The following is an 18198-nucleotide window of genomic DNA, read 5'->3' as shown; positions in this document are numbered from 1 at the left end:
ACTGTGTGCTGTTTGTGTTTCACTAATTCACCGATTGGGTTAAATTCAGAGACCAAATTTCCCTCACGGGATCAAAAAAGTATATATACTTATACTTATGCAAGGCTTCCGTTTTAACATTCCATATGTTATCTTAATGCAGAGAAAGTAGATTGGGAACCAAATAGAACGTTCAAGCATTGTTTTTGTTTTTATTGTTGAAAGGGTCCATATATATACTCTATAACCTCAAACTCTGGGAAAATAACACTCTAGGAAAATAACACTCTGGCATTTGCTGTGTGTATTAGGTTCAATAGGCTATCACAAATTGAAGGCCATCATAGGCTATCATGGTTTATCATAGTTGGCCACCACAGTTCATCAAGGCAGGCTACTTAAAAGTCTTGAATCTTGAAACATATGGGTCTGGCCTTGTCCTTGTGACCCAACAACGGATATGAAGATTTCATTTCAGTTTATTATCAACTTTAGTTTGGTATTGAGAAAGCAAACTCATAATTACAGTTGTGAAAAGTATCAGACATGTTAAAACATGAAATGCATGAAAACGTGTGATTAGTTTTGTCAAAGTCTAAGATTTGACCCTAGAAAGCATGTGAATATTTGAATTCAACCTATATGTCATCCTCAGACTGGTATCCAGTAAATACGATAGCAGTCAGCTGGTACTCATGCAGCCTTTTGTCAGTATGTGAATTATTCCCTCAACCTAACTGTAACAGGGACCAACTATTAAGAGAGGAGGAAGGGTTCATTCTTAGGTAAGGTGAATTCCAATGAGGAGGCTTGTACAGTTTACTGGTCAAACTTCATGCAGATGCCTTGAAAAGATTCAGCTCAGTAAGGTAAATTCAATGATTTGCTATGTGTCATGCACTATCAACCGTTTTATTTATTAATATGGAGAAATATGGCTTTAAAATTGTAGTTATGACAGCATTTTGTTCCCATTTTAAAGTAGATGCCCTAGTGTTTTGTGATATGATACTGTGAGACAAATCTAATATTGGAGGAAAGAATTTAAGTGAAATTGACGTTTAGGTTAGTATTTTTGTGAAGGATATTGAATTCATAATTGGTTGTATGATCTGTCAAATAGTTTGTTTTGTCTTGTGTTTTAAACTTGCAAGTATAGCAACTAGCAAGCATGGCAAAGTAGATAGCTTACACTAGACAAGCTGTGGGAAAAAAAGATGAATGTTGCAATTGTGGTGGGGGGGTAGTTCAGTGTACAGTGGTGGGGGAGGGGGTAGTTCAGTGTACAGTGGTGGGGGTTATGGCAAGTTTGACTTACTGGATATGCAGGGTAGCGGCCATGGGAGTTCTATAAGTGCAGGGGAGTCAGATAAGATAGAGGTTGAGACTGATTTCTCCACAATGGGGCCATGGAAAAAAGAGAATACCCATCAAAGATCACAGATGTGGAGTGAAGCTGGTGGAATTGAAAATGTTGGAAAGGAATTTAGGAAGTTTAGGAAGGAAGTTAGGAACATTCCCAAAAAAATCCCTTTCAATTCGGATATATGGACGAAAATTTCCCAATCACTTTTCGAAAATGATGATATTAAAAATAGAAAATGGTTGTCAGTGATTTGGCACAGCAACCGCAGAGAACTACAAAAATTGGTCCATAATGTTTCTGACGTCGTAATGCCCGATAATGATGATGATGATGATGATGATGTCTGCCTAAGTCCTGAAAAGTTGGGAAATGACAAACACAGCCCAGAGCCCACAGTTAAAAAAAATGAAAAGAGAATGGAGGAAAACTATGGCAGTCCCAAAGCAATTCATAATTAAAATTAGTTCAAAACAATGGAAACAAATGTCCCCTGTGGATGACGGTACTGTTCTGAGGAAGTCTTGGACAAATGTCTTTTACTCTGTGTTCAAGGATATCAACCCATGCTGCCCCATTGCATTCAAATAGCAATGGGTCAGGAAGGATATCAACCCATGCTGCCCCATTGCATTCAAATAGCAATGGGTCAGGAAGGATACCAACCCATGCTGCCCCATTGCATTCAAATAGCAATGGGTCAGGAAGGTAGCCAGTCATAAAAGAACAGCACCATATTTCCATGCGAGGGCTGTATGCACATTCTCCACGTGCAGGGCCAACTATACCTTTACTATTAAGGATAAGCCCACAGCTGAGCAAAAAAAGATCCCTGTACATGTGGTAAGGACAGGATCTATCTTACACAAGAAGGGGGAGACCAAATTTAGAAGAGCCAGCTTTGGTAGGAGAGGCAAGATAGCCAAGGAAATTAAATCAAATGGGGTATCAAATGCCTACTATTCACATTTGGCTAAAACCCCTGAGAGACAGCTAGCAGCTGAGAATTTGTCAGCAAGTCTGACGAGAAATGTGATAAAGGCAATTTCAGCAGAAATTAGTAAAAGCACCAGGCTGCATGACAACAGTATGCTGGAGTTAATGCTAACGCAACAGATACGGAGGGAATGTCATGACGAGTTCAACAACTGGCCTGGGTACATCCAGAGCCTGCAGGTGGACCCTTTTTCTGTCCACCTCTATACAGAGGAAGGTATCCAAATATTGGTGGCACACCTTCGGCAAAAAAAGAAGGTATCTCTCTATTTGGATGCCACAGGAGGTGTTGTGGCTGCCATTCCTGGTCAAAAGAAGAGGATGCTGTACTACAGCTTAACCCTGCCAGGAATGGGCAAGTATGCACCCCCATTACCAGTGGCTGAAATGATAAGCAATGATCACGACATTCCCACTATATCTTTCTGGCTGGGAAAATTCACTGTGTCAAAATGTACAAGAATAAGAATACACAAAGTTGGGCTCTCATCCAAAGCGTGCTGTCAGCCTTCAACAAAGAAAATATCAACGTGTATCTCAACAGAGCTTTCCAGGTGGTGAAGTCTCTACCGATTTCACTATTGTGCACATTTGTTGTGCACATGCCATGAAAGCATTTGGCCAGGCCCTGACTCGCAAATGTGAGGACAAAGGCCTGGTTCAATTTGGAATGTTTTGCTTTGGCCTCATGTTGAACACAACCATTTTTGAGGATGCCAAGACTGTTTTCCATCACATGTGCGTAGTGTTTGATTGAGGCCCATACCACAGGCTCCAAAGAAAGCACATCCTCAGCACATTTAAACCCATATTTTTGCCCTCAGGTCATTGTTAGTTATGCTTGTGTAGTGAAAAAGCTGCAAACATTTTAACCGTTATTCCAACGACCTTAGAGGACGTTGGTAGTGACGTATTTTGAAGTTGAAGGTAGCAGCTTTTTTGTAAATCCCACCCATCACTGCCTGTGTGCAAATAAGTTAATTGAATATATTCACCATATATGTTCATGTACGATATCCACATATATGTTACATTGCTGGGTCCCACATATACTTGCATATATACATTCTTGTACTATATATTGTAGCGTCGGTGGATGTTCATGTCTAACGTTGAATGAGTGTCTCCCAGAATGCAGTGCGAGTGAATGCTAGAATGTGTAATGTCGGTTATAATAGTTGTAGTTACGTTTAGCATGTTGTGTATTTGTTAGCGTGTTAGTCTCTTTGGTTGTACCTCATGTGTTTATCCTCGTGTTGATGTGTGTGGTAAACCCTTATTGTGTGTTACATGTGCGGCTGAGACTACCCCTGTGTTGCCCTATGTAGTTATCCTAATATGTCTGATTGTGTTTGAGTCTTCCTGTTCCAATAAATGGCCATCCTGGCCAAAGGTGAATCTTGTCTGAGGGTGAGATTGCTACAATATGTATTAAATATATATTAGCCATCTATTTAAATATAAGCTGGATGTAGCTGCATATATGTGAATATATTTTCTCCCTAGATTTTTCTGTATGGGCAGGCAGGCATACACACACACACACACACACACACACACACACAGTGTTGGGAAGGTTACTTTCAAAACGTATTCCGTTACAGAATACATGCCCAAAAATGTATTTTGTAACATATTCCGTTACGTTACTCAATCTGAGTAATGTATTCTGAATACTTGGATTACTTCCGCATTGAATTGCATTTTATAAGTGTAGGAATGCGACCATCAAATCCTGCTTACTAAACAGGCCTATTCTGGTGTGTTCTTCTGTTCCAAATGGCTGAAGTATTAGGCCCACATAGGAGAATGTAAAGTCAACTAAGCTACCTGATACAACTATAAAATAGCAAGGTGACCACTAAAACTACAGCAGGCGACTAGGCTAATTAAAAAAAAGGCTACTTTAAGGGCGTAGCCAGAAATTATAATTAAGGTGTTCCTGTGAGATTTTTCAGTGGCATCAACCCAGTAGGCTACAAGTGAGGGGCGCATATGACCGGTGGAACGCAAATGACCTGCAAATGTAAACACTATGGGCTACTGTATATCAGTGCTCTCAAAATGAACATCTGCAAATGTAAACACTATGGGCTACTGTATATCAGTGCTCTCAAATGTAAACACTATGGGCTACTGTATATCAGTGCTCTCAAAATGAACATCTGCAAATGTAAACACTATGGGCTACTGTATATCAGTGCTCTCAAAATGAACGTGATCGCGTAATGACAATCAAAAACCACACGGTAAAATATGCTACTCGCAAGAATAATTCTTCAGAGTTCATAATTCATTTTAAAACATAAATGTAGATCTAATTAGAAAAAAAAATAAGCCATAAAGCTAAGTTAGAATAAAAAACTTGCAGTGCAGTGCAAATGCAGTGCCTATTTTAGAGATGGGTTTTATTGTAGGCCTAGGTCTAAATCAACACGTGAACTGCTTTGTTTATTGATTAGCAAACTGTGTAACCGATTGGCCGAAGTAGCCTATTAATATCCTTATCCGTGGTTCCTGATGTCTGTTCAAAGGAAAATATCCTTTGAACAGACATCAGGAACCACGATCAGTGAGGAACAGGAATTACCTCCACTTACTTTACTCCTAATTTGCTGTGCAAATAGTCATTTCAGGGTCTCCCATGACGCGTCCATAATGCGCGCTGGCTGTGTTTTGAGGCTAGTGCAAGACGGCGGGGCTTGGATTTAAACATGGAAACAGTTTAATCATAGATTGCTTTCAGGAGCTTCTGGGAAATGGAGTTGCCTTAATTTATTTAGAGAGTGAATAAACTTATGAAACAGAGAAGTATCATCATGTAATCCATTGATTTCAACAATGTACAGTAACTGTATTCTAAATACCAACTATTTAACTTGTAACTGTATTCTAAATACCAACTATTTAACTTCTAACTGTATTCTAAATACCAACTATTTAACTTCTAACTGTATCGGAATACAGTTACTCATAATTTGTATTCTGAATACGTAACGCCGGTACATGTATTCCGTTACTCCCCAACACTGATGATACTTACCAAATCTTTAAACAAACGTGAATAAAAGTCTATTTAACTATTTAACTTGTAACTGTATTCTAAATACCAACTATTTAACTTGTAACTGTATTCTAAATACCAACTATTTAACTTCTAACTGTATCGGAATACAGTTACTCATAATTTGTATTCTGAACATCTGCAAATGTAAACACTATACATGTATTCAGTGCTCCCCACACAATGCACACAAATAAACACTATGGGCTACTGTATATCAGTGCTCCCTTGCTGATATGACAATCAAAATGACCAAGTGTGGTCAAAATTACTCCATATTTTTCCATTTTTAAATGTAGATCTAATTAGAAAAAAAAAAATAAGCCATAAAGCTAAGTTAGCCATATGGCGTGGAATATGGGAGGAGGTTTTGAACCTTTGTTTATTGATTAGCAAACTGTGTAACCAGTTGCCATATCCTTATCCGTGCTTCCTGATGTCTGTTCAAAGGAAAATAAACAGACATCAGGCCATCAGTGAGGAACAGGTCCTAATTTGCTGGCAAATGCCAGGGTCCCATGACGAGGGTTATGGGCGTTTGACGGGTGTAGGCCTAATGTGAGGCTAGTGGAAGATGGTGGGGCTTGATTTAAACATGGAAACAATGCATCATAGATTGCTTTCAGGGCTTCTGGGTAATGGAAACTTGTGAAATATTTGAGAAATATAAACAGCATGTAATCTAATGAATTTCAACAATGTAACTGTATTCTAAATACCAACTATTTAAATTGTAACTGTAGCGGAATACAGTTTCATCTATATTTTTGTATTCTATATCATAGCAAAGAAAAGTGATTGATAATGATGACTAACTATTATTGTTTTACATGCTTCAAATGTAAAGAACTTTGAGCTGCATTCTGTGTATGAAAGGTGCTATACAAATAAAGCTTTATTTATTATACAAATAAAGCTTTATTATAAGACAACTGGTGTGAGACAGCAGCTTTATTCATGACGCCGGGAGCATGTTACCCACATGACATGTCAAAGTAACAAGCCCACCCATCTGTGGGTGAAGCCGACTCTTATACCCTTAACACACACCCACGGAAAAGTTGTCACCCACCAGTGATCATCTAACCATGGTTTTTTTTTTGGGCTTTTTATGCCTTTAATTAGATAGGAGAGTGGAGATTGACAGGAAGTGAGTGGGAGAGAGAGTTGGGGTGGGATCCGGAAAGGACCACGGGGCGGGAATCGAACCCGGTCGCCGGCGTACGGTGCAGGTGCCCCAGCCAGTCGCGCCACTGCTGGGGCCTACCATCGGTTTTTTTTAACAGAGATAAGAAATGTTAAGGGACTGTTCGTTATTTATTGAAGGGGCCACCGGAAAATAGAGGAGGTTCATGTCTTTTTATTCTTTGTTGAGGGGAGGGTCACCCAACTTTTTTTGTCTAGGAGGGAGGTTCACCCAACTTTTGTATTCATGAAAACAGCAAAAAATCAAAGTGGCTTGTTTGATTGTTGATTTCTGTCGCCATATAACGTTCTCGTTCCATAGCTGTCAACATTGAACATTGAAAATGGCCTAAGGGAGATTTCCCCGGTTTCTCATACGGGAAAATGTCAACATTCGTCCCCTTTAACGTTGGAAGGGTTGGAGGAACAAAGTAGCCTACTTTATTCATGCCTATAGCCTATATTCATTTGGTCAACTTTATACAGCCCTAAAAAGGCTAAATTTACCTTTGGTTTACTTTTAGTTTACCGTGTAGCCTAACTTTAAACAGTGTGCATGCTTAACATAGTAAAGTACTGTATACTTGTGCTTCATTCATCCACACATCCATCTCCTAACGTTTTGACAAGCATTTCTACCAATTGACCTTGTTCCTGCCCATCTCTAGCTTTGCTGTCTCCACCCTTTCTGTTTTTGTTGTTTGCAAAAAATATATAGTATATTGGTAACCAGCAACAAGTGCAATTTGTAAATCGCTGTCATTCTCTCTCCTGCGCAAACAAAAATGTGGTTAAAAGGTTAACATCACTCTAAGTTCGCATTCAAGCAAGCAAAATGATGATTTGAAGACATCTGTTTCGCTGGAAGGGCAAGGGGGTAACAACAGGACAACACAGAGTCAGGCTAGATGGCAGGACTAATGTTATGAGAGTATTATGGGATATTCTACAGGAAAATATTAAAACGGCAAGACAGCGGGGGACAATACGGTTACATGAAATAATAAAATGATACATGATACATAAAAGCATACACCTAATTGTGTTAAAAAGAAGAGATTAAAAATGCAAAATGACAAAAACAGATATTTACAGAGAAAGAGAAAGGAAAGAGCACCCAGCAGCAACATGTACTTTATCCAATGAAGCAGCTCATCACACAAGAGGTAGGAGATCTTTGGCCCTGCACATTAATGCCTCCCATTTTGTAGGGTGGATACCTTGGCCTTGTTTACGCGAGCAGTATGATATTCTAAATTGACAATATCATCTACATAACTTAGCCAAAAACGTTTGAATGGTATATGAGGGTTGATCCATAGTTGTAAAACAACTTTTTTAGATGCTGTGAAACCTGCCATCAGCATTTTCTTTTGGATTATAGAATATTCAAGGTCCGAATCATCATTTAAAAGGCAAATGTGTGGTGTTCTGGGGATATTAAGATCCAGGAGCTTTGACATTTCCTCCACTACAAACATCCATAGCTCTGCAATTGTGGGACATTCCCAAAACATATGTAAAAATGTGCCAGGTAAGACATTACAAATGTTGCAAGTAGAGCTAGGAACACGTTTCATTTGAAATCTTCTGAGTGGAGTTGCATATGCTCTATGTATAGTTTTGTAGTGGATCAAATGGTGAGCTACATTTTTGGGACACTGAGATAAATTGAGCCAAATTGTCTCCCAGTCTAGGTCCTGATTGAATGCGGAGAGTTCCCTATCCCAAAGTCTCTCTATGGGTATACCCAGTGTGCTTTGTTGAATGGTCTCAACGTTTTATTTCATGTGAATACTATTTACTAGAGGAGTAACTTATTTCAAGTCGGCTAATGCAGATATGCAGGAAGTGTGCATTTAGTTTCCATGCTTATTGTGCTCCCACAACAATGTTAGTTAGTAAATCTACTGAAATGGCCACCATCTTGGTGGAGTGTGATGTGTAAGATCAGAAAGCAGAGGTTGATATGAGAATGTTAGCTCATGTTAATTTGCTTCAATGCGCAAAAGAGCACCAGCGGAAGACATCGACAGTTGGCCGGGGAGGGTCATGTCATTTTAGGGAATCCTGTCGGAGGATCATTGAAAAACGTCTTGCAGGCAAGAGAGGGTGCAACTTTTGACTGAAGCACTCAAAATCCCTCCGGTGGCCCCTTTTATAAATAACAAACAGTCCCTTACAACCCCTCATCCTGAGGGTCACCATCAGTTCGATGACATAGGGGTTATCTTAACTTTACTTAGTCAAAACATTCCAACATAGGGGTTTCAGATGGCACAGGGGTCAGAGGATGGTAACCAGATTTCACTACATACATGTAAGGTATACTAACCATTCAATGAGAGACATACACAAATTATCCCACACAAGTACTGAGACAAGCACAGGATCTTAAATACACAGGACACTAATAAGGGAACACAAACAAGGAGAAACAGGTGTGCATGGAACAAGATAATCAAAGAACACAGATGACAGGGCAAGGCACAGGTGAACACAATATACAACTAGGCTAAAGGTAACTTAACATAACTCAGGTGAGGGGCGAAGAGATGACAAACAGACACAACAGACACATGGCAAAACAATCAAAGGAACACATGGAACAAGAGGACACAGGAAGTAATAAAGACAAGAGGAAGTAAACAAGAGAACACAATTTACAAACTAAGAGTTCCAAAAACCAAGACATAAACTCCATACCGTGATAATAATGATTTCAATTTCAATTTAATTTCACTTATAGAGCGCCAAAACATTACACATGTCTCATGGCGCTTTACAGAGTGTTAAACATTTAGAGAGAGCCCATGAGTAACAGGGGCGAGGAAAAACTCCCAAGAATTGGAGATACATCGAGCAGATCCACAATTCAAGGGCCTGACCCATCTAACAGGGTAGTAACAAAGTCCTTTTAGACAAGTCCCTCCACTGGGCGGCCATATACCAACGTTTTATAGGCACTCATCGGGCACAGTCTTTGGGTCGAACTGCGCGTGCGCAAGGCTTCACGACACCAATCTTGCTCCAGCGGCGAGATCACAACACATGATTGGCACGATGTCTTCACAACAAACCATATGATTGGCTCAATGTATTCACATCACACCACATGATTGGCTCAATGTATTCACATGTCGACGTTTTTGCCAAGGAAGGGGTGGGATATGTGTAGACAACGGCCATATTGGCGTGACAAACTAGCCCCATGCATTTCTATGGAGTATTTTTTGAGTGCTGTGTCTCCACATTAGAAAGTCTCTGGTAGTAAGGTCTGTACACATGATAAAAGGTTATTTAGGTGTAGCGTGTTTAACATGGTGTTTTAAGCCACCTGAAGAGGGTACAAAGAGATGGTTACATAACCAGGCGTGCGTTTCCCAAAACAGCAGCTGCTAACTAAGTAAGCAACTTTGTTGGTTGCAAAGGTTAGCAGGTTATCAACTATGGTTTTGGGAAACGCACCCCAGTATGATAATGCATGAATCCTATTTAGTGTCAAAAGTTCAAATAGTCCAGTGTAAGAAATGAATTGTCCACAGGGATTAGGAATTGTCATAGGGCAAAATAAGATCTTAATCTTAATAATTCAAAATTCATCAACTTCTCCAACTTCTATGGAGATCATTCAGTAGGATATCTTAGGCTACTACATTTTCGTCATGGTCTCTGATGCTTTTGAATGGAACACAGGCTTTGCACTGATAAGCGTTATCTTGGCCAACTGGTCTGTAGTATGCTCCTTTATTGAAGACGTAGTAATCGCGACCATCTATGCGTTCTTTGTAGTAGTCATCAAAGGAAGTGCATGGGGGCAGGACTGTGTCACACGTGCAGCATCTCAGGCGGTCGCCCATGTTGCATTCTGATGGAACGTTCCCCATTGTGGATTTGTTGATGACGCTCAAGTGTTCTCTGTGATTTTATTTCCTGAGAAAAACGATAAAATATGTTGAAATATAATGATTCAGTTTCAATACTGTAAATATTATATGACACATCCTACAACCAACACATTAAAATAAACTTCTGGGGCCTCATCAAATAAAGAACCTGGGGCCTCATCAAATAAAGAACCTGGGGCCTGATGTAAAGCAATGTTACAGAAAAAAAGAAAATACATCCTTCATTTGATTTTAAATAATTTCTCAAAAGATCGTATATTTGATTCAGAAATTTTTAAAAAAATGATTTGTTTGGCCAATTTTAACACGGAGCTCAGTTGACCATGTTCACGGAATACTGTCGGTTGGTAAAAAAGTAAAAAAATGCCATCTCATGTGCTCCATATTTCATTCAGTACTGTGCAGCTGCAGCTCTTTTGGATCATCCATGTTGTTACACTCATTAATTAATATATAAACACTACAATGCTGAATCATCGTTATTTTGGACATGAACTTCACGTGTGGTCTCCGTGGAAATGGGAAAAGGCATGAGTTAGACTTCGGCAAGTCACATGGCATAAACCATTTAATCAGTTATACTTCACCCATCATTCTAGCAACATGTCATGTCTTTTCTTAATATTCAAATTTAAATTTAAAGAGATGGTGGTCTAACGGCGGAACACAGGTGGCAAACCATCAGCGGCATCCCACCAGCGGGCCGATATGATTTTGCTATCTGGGAACACGTCCTTGTCAAACTTATCCTAACACCCCCAATTATCACCACTTTTGTTCAGAAATTCTAAAACAACAATGTTTTTTAACACTTCAAAATAACATTTACTAAATGAACTTTACATTTTTGAGTAGCCATAGATGTGTAGATTTGAACAAAATCTGGTTTGGTTCTTAACGGGAGCATTTACTGCCTGAAATATCCGATTTTGTTTACCACGCTCGGAGTTATAGTGCTGGCCTGATGGATCGCCTATTTACACCGTTTCAACGGCACATGAACGGGGTTAGACCGAGAATGAAATTAAAATTCCACTGGAGCTCCAAGCGGTTGTGTACATGCAGCCTTACAACACTGTTTACAGCTCTTCGAGTCACGGTAAAATGTCATTTTTGGTACATAGCTAATTTAGATACACCTATGGTGTGGGTGGTTGCGTTTCTTTAGGAGTCCGCTGTCTTGGTTTGTATAGAAATGGATATTAAGTGACACATACACGCAAGACGATGGAAATATGGGACCGACGGTAATAGGGGGAGTTCCGATAATTGTTTCCCTTGTTTTGTAAGTCACATTGCATAAACATGTCAGCTAAACGACCACATGTAAATGTGGTAGCATATTAGCATCAGCTAAATGACTAAATGTAAATGTGGTAGCATATTAGCACCAGCTAAATAAATGTGGTATCATATTAGCATCAGCTAAATGACTAAATGTAAATGTGGTAGCATATTGCACCAGCTAAATAAATGTGGTATCATATTAGCATCAGCTAAATAAATGTGGTATCATATTAGCACCAGCTAAATGACTGAATGTAAATGTGGTAGCATATTAGCACCAGCTAAATAAATGCACAGTTTGATTAGGTTAACTTACCCAGAATTTTTAACCTACAATAAATTGTCTCATAAATTACACAGTTTGATTAGGTTAACTTACCCAGCATTTTTAACCTACATGACCTACCCAGTTTGATTAGGTTAACTTACCTAGTCTTTTTGACCGTTATACAGCCTAGACAAAAAGTGGCACAGAAGAAATACAGCAGACTTGATCAATGTGACGGGGAGACTTGTTTCCTGCGTGTGTGTGTGGAGTGTGTTGATCAATGTGACAAGGAGACTTGTTTCCTGCGTGTTTGTGTGCACTGTGTTAAAACCCAGACCATCAAACTTTGACCAGACACACCCATTCATGGTCTGCCCATAAACAGGCTCATAAATGCCCAGACACATGGTGATTGTTAATTATTGACATGTCATGTAAAGCTATCTCTCCAGAAACAAAAACGTAATGGACAGGGTTGTAGGTTACTAACAAACACCACATGACACACTACACACGTTCTTAACCCTTGTAAGGTGTTCATATGTTTGTTACTCAGACCCCGTTTACACGAAGGGAAAACACAGATATTTCCCTGCGGTTTGGCCTCTCGTTTACACCAAAACCCCGTTTTTATCACAGAAAACGATTATTTCTAAAACCTCCGGCCAAAGTGGAGATTTCTGATAACGCCGGTTATGTGCTGCCGTGTCAACAGGGATAAACGGCATTTTAGCTTCTTAAATGTCACATTATGCGCCAGAAAATCCTTAACATCATGTGAGCGCCTGATGTTTACAGTTTCTTTGGCTACTGATCAGGATTATCATGGATGCTGTTAAGGTGCTACTAATTTTTTCTTCTGTGCAAAATTAACGCTACACGAAGGAGTAACTCTACTTCGCTGTCTGTCCATACAAACGAACCTCGCGCCATGTTTGCTGTTTTGAAAGGAACCGGAAGTCTCGTGTTAGTCGCTGGTGTCGATTCTGAGGATTTTGATTGCCCAGCATGGCTTTATTCCTTTCCCTACACTGCCACCCATAAGTTTGGTATAGTTATTATGGCGCTCGACAGCGTATTTATGCGGGTTGATGTAAAAGTTTTTTGAAAACAATGTTGTGTGCACAATGTTATTATTGAAAACGGAGGGGGGGAAATATTTGTTTCTCTAAATACCCGGCTATGTGTAAATGTGGCCTCAGCCAATGTTCCCGGGTCTGATGGACCCACCACATTATTAGGCTTTTAAATGTATACAGCCATAACAATTTTTGTAAAAATACTTTAGCTCAATTACCAACGATATAGACATAATTTATGGCTCATATTTGCCATTTACCCCTGTGAGATCACATTTATGATCATTTTCTTTTTTTGTGGGAATAGCAGGTGCAGAAAGACAAAATGTCCGCACACCGACACCTACATACAGACACACACAAACAGCAGCCCAATTAGGAGGAGGACACAGGTACATAGAACCTGCAATTATTACACTGGGTCCAGTAGACCTGAACACCACATATGTAATAGTTATGTGTAGGAGGGGTGTACCGGCATGTGCAGTCATTGAAAATACGTTTTTTTTTTATGTACTGTTTTTAATCAGTTTAACATCCTTCAGAGATCAGGATCAAACTCAGTCAAACAGAACAGGACAAATATATATGGATTCAACTGATTGATAACTGTAGATATATACTAATTACTGCAAGCATATAGATGCAGATGGTTGACTAATGGTTACTAGTGTATCATCATCACATTGAGTTTGTGAGGCCTTAGAATATATCCTTTCTTTCACAACAATAACACACTTATAATTTCAAATCATTAGATGTGTATCCTTTCTTTCACAACAATAACACACTTATAATTTCAAATCATTAGATGTGTATCCTTTCTTTCACAACAATAACACACTTATAATTTCAAATCATATAGCACACTTATAATTTCAAATCATTATATGTGTATCCTTTCTTTCAAAACAATAGCACACTTATAATTTCAAATCATTAGAATATATCCTTTCTTTCACATCAAAAGCACAGTTATAATTTCAATTCACAATCTTCCTGGGTTGTTCAGCACCTTTGATGGTGTAGTGATCTACACTGGTGAAACAACCAATACCAGGACAAATACAACCTTTTCCAAATGTGTTTACCTGTTTCCTGGCTGGATTTACCAAAATACTGTAAGACTGTCATTGATTTTCAAGGATTCTTCAACTTATCAAATTTCTAATTAAATCAAAGTTTTAGGAGCTCTTACTAGACATGGTTCCAGAATCTCTTGGATTTCTGTGAGACAAAATGGTTTATTTCTGTGAGACAACCAGGAGGCCATCAATGCTCCTCTGGGTGTCTGACGAGGACCAGGCTGTCATATCAATGCTCCTCTGGGTGTCTGAAAAAAGATGAGACTGTCATATCAATGCTCCTCTGGGTGTTTGAAAAAAGATGAGGCTGTCATATCAATGCTCCTCTGGGTGTTTGAAAAAGACGAGGCTCCTCCTCTGGGTGTTTGAAAAAGACGAGGCTGTCATGTCAATGCTCCTCTGGGTTTTTGAAAAAGACGAGGCTGTCATATCAATGCTCCTCTAGGTGTCTGAAAAAGATGAGGCTGTCATATCAATGCTCCTCTGGGTGTCTGTGTCGCCTGTTCTTTAAGGATTTTTATCACAGTTGATTTTGTTTGAGGTCCCGCAGCCATGAACAGGTCCCCTCCGCGGATTTCATCTGTCCACTCTTTGCGCTTGACAAATGGCTCCCACCGGGCAGAGTTGTCCACAAGAGCGCTGGCCTCCATGGTTCTGAGACGGCTGGCCTCTAAACCGATGTCTTTTTCATTGGCTTCTGGTTTCCGTCCACGTGCAATAGCGTGATACAGGCAGCCCTCGCCTGCGCCAGAGACTGGCACGGTCTGGTTATTGATGAGCACGTCATAATGGCCCTCTGGGTGTCCGGCACTCTTTGGTCGGTAGACGAGTGTGACAGTTTGACTTGCGGGTTTAGTGCTTGGGTTCAGCACCTGAAATTTGGTGAGCCTGCCATGCTTGTCTGGTGTTAGGATAACCATCTTGGTGCCAGTTGTTTCTGACAGGACTCTTATGTCGAGAAGGGTGCCAGCTGCCCTTTGTTTCTGGACTTTTACAGCATGTGACCTTGACCGTTCGCCCACGTCTTCTCCAGATTTCTTGTCCAGTTGCGCGTAGGCTATATATCTGTTGTTTTCTGCAGCTTTCAGTTTCTCCTTCGTTCTCTCACTCTTCAGTCCTTTTTCAACATATTGTTCAATGGTACCTTTTGCTGTTGTTTGGGCAAGTGTGATAACATGACCAGAGAACTTCTGGTGGAACATTTCTACCAAAGCGTCGGCTTGCAAAGCGCTGATGATTTTGGCTAAGTCTTGCCTGAACGCTTTCAGCAACTCGGAATCTGTGGCAGACAGCTTGTTTTTCTTCACCGTCTCTGACCAACCCATTTTCTGTCTGAACATAGTAAGTTCTTCATTAAACTTTGAGAAAAACTTGTCTGAGAGTGTCACCAATGAAGCAATAGCTTCGCTGCCAGAACAGCCATGTGGAGGCTTTGGATAGTACATAGAACTATCTTTACTTTGCCTTTGGCCCCTTTGTAACACTCTGAAGAACTTTGGAAATGGATGAGTTCAGCTTCTTCTGCCAATCAAGATCTGCATAAAATGGCTGCAATGCAGTTTGGCTTAACCGTTTGAAAATGCCCAGCATTTTGTCCCGGTTTTTTTCTGTCAAGAGATCTGACAATTGTTCATTGTCCTTTAGATGTGAGAGCACAATGGAGTCTACTAATGAAGCTACAGGCTCTTTCTCCAAGTTGGATTTCACCTCATTGTATAGTCTCACATCTTTTCTGACTTCATCTTTGATGCCTTCTAGTATTAAGTTAAGTATTTTCTCACATGCCTTATCAAATCCATATTCAACTACTTTCTGCACTGCAATCTTTGCAGTGCTTTTCACTGTGTTCTTCAAAGTTGTCTTCATAACAGTAGTAATGCCATCTTTAGTTGTTTTGTTGAAAACTGTTGGCAAGGATTTCAGGTTCTTTATTCCTTTTGCCAACAGCTTAAAAGCTTTGAAGCCCTTTGCAATTAGCTTGCCAACTCCAAACGCAATGAGAGATACACCTATGGAAATGGCTTTGTCTATAGCCCAGGATATCCAACTGAACGCTCCTGTCACCATACCCTCAATGCCAGTGATCATGTCTGATATGCCTTCAGAGATCAGCCCCATGCCGACTTGGGCTGCTATTCCAAGGTGAACACTGTGAGTAGCGCTCCTGCAACAACCTGCAGAACTCGAGAAAAAACGCCACCATGGCTTCCCACGGGAAGCTTGAGGGGCCTCTTCTACAGCAAAGATGTGTTCCAGTCCTTGTCTGTACAGATTGCCTGTTTTCCTCTTTGAGTTCTTCCTCTGACACCAGGGGAGAACACGGGTGATTTTCTTACCATGGCATCCCTCTCTTTCCCCTTGATCTCCTCCAGTTTCTGGATGGCCTTACTAATGTTTTCTTCAAAGCACTGGAACATTTTGTACTGCGGAAAACTGCCTTTCAAGACTGCTTTGTTCATTGCTCCCTGAATCGATAGAGATCAATTTGACAAACTTCAGGCCAGCGACACATTCCTGACTAAAGTACTGCAGGGACTGCTGTGCTTTCTTGAGATCATCCATGGCCTTAGTGATGTATCCTGGCTTCTGACTCTCTATAGTGCAGTACGCATGATTGTAAAATGCAATGGCTGCCCAACTTTCATCTTGTATCATTGCTTTCTCAAATAGCCAGGTGCTGGTATCCCAGTTTCCTTCATCCATAGCTATATTCCCAAACTTGATGTAGTGGTAAACACTAGAGCAGGGTGAAGTCTTACTTTGAGATTGGTGTCTTGCCTGAGACAAATCAGTTTTTAAACACTTTAACAATTCATCTCTTTTTAACTGCTCAATTTCTTCAGTTTTGTTTTGCAGCCAAAGACCCCAGAACTCATTCATGATGGCAACAACAACTCTTTTTTCGTCTCCATCGGTAACCATGTGAATATCCTGCAGGGTTTCACAGTAGTTGGAGAAGAGTTCCTCCCGTAATTTCATCTCAGTGATGTCATTCATCATGTCGTTTATTTTTTCTGCAGCAAGTCTCTTCCTGGACTTTTTGGCTATCTCAAGAGAAGAGCTTGACCTAAGGGATGATGTCACATGGTCAGTGGTCATGATTACTTGGCCAGATCCTGGTGAGCCTTTGCGCGCAGTTCGGCCAAACGCTTGCAGTTCTACTCTTGTGTTCTCAGACAGGAAGGAGAGGACCACAAATAATCCTCCATTGGCGTTCACCTGTTTGGAGACTTTTATGTCTGTGCCCCGTCCAGCAAGGTTTGTGGCAACAATGACATCACCTGGAAGCAGTTCCTTCTCTATTTTGCTCAGACTGTCTTTGTCACTGCGGCAGTAGAGAATGATTTCACCTGGGATGATGCCTTTCAACTCCTCATAGACCTCTTTGGCTTTGTTGATAGTTTCACAGATCACCAAGACTGCTCTTCCATCTCTGTATGCATTTGGGGAAATTTCAGCCTTAACCACTTGTTTTATTTCAGATTTCCACTCTTCAGCTGAGGACTTTAGGCTACCTTTGACCTCAAACAACTTCTTCCGATTGAAAGAGGTCATTTTGCAGGCTGAGAGATTTGGATATAACTTCTTCAAAAACTGCACGTCCGTGTCGCTCCCCAGTGTCCCTGTCGTTCCGTAGATTTTCCCGTGGTATTTCTCAAAAAAGGAAAGGTTAGAGATGTAGTTCGTCACTGTTGAAATCGTGCTCAGTTTGATTCCGTGCTTAATCTCAACAAACTGCTGTAGACCATCACCCCATTTCTTATTCAGTTCTATGATACCAGTGGATTTGAAGTCCACTGGACAGATGCTGTCATTTTCCACCACATACTCACGCCCTTGCCTCAGCCTCAGTGCCAGAAATGCATTCTGAACCCAAGCAGACATTTTTGTCCTTATCAGACTCTTCAGGAATCCAGGAATGCAGATTATGTTCGTATCATTTGTATATGGGGGGTACTGAATTTTATCTAAGATGATTTGGGC

The 18198-nt window shown here is 40.3% G+C and overlaps 2 protein-coding genes across 2 annotated transcripts in view; both read right to left on the bottom strand.

Moving 5' to 3' along the window:
• The window catches only part of LOC125297244 (NACHT, LRR and PYD domains-containing protein 3-like), a 313314-nt gene that overhangs the window by 135794 nt on the left and 159322 nt on the right, over nucleotides 1-18198 (bottom strand).
• Nucleotides 14510-15609, bottom strand: LOC125297389. Its single transcript, XM_048247748.1, has 2 exons — nucleotides 14570-15609; nucleotides 14510-14538 (listed from the first exon to the last, which is right to left on the bottom strand). The coding sequence occupies exon 1, from the start codon at nucleotides 15552-15554 to the stop codon at nucleotides 14682-14684; it is 873 nt and encodes a 290-aa protein (XP_048103705.1). The 5' UTR covers nucleotides 15555-15609; the 3' UTR covers nucleotides 14510-14538; nucleotides 14570-14681.

The sequence above is a fragment of the Alosa alosa genome, chromosome 7 (assembly GCF_017589495.1).
Source record: "Alosa alosa isolate M-15738 ecotype Scorff River chromosome 7, AALO_Geno_1.1, whole genome shotgun sequence".
NCBI lineage: Eukaryota > Metazoa > Chordata > Actinopteri > Clupeiformes > Clupeidae > Alosa > Alosa alosa.
This window is presented reverse-complemented; position numbering and strand designations above follow the sequence as displayed.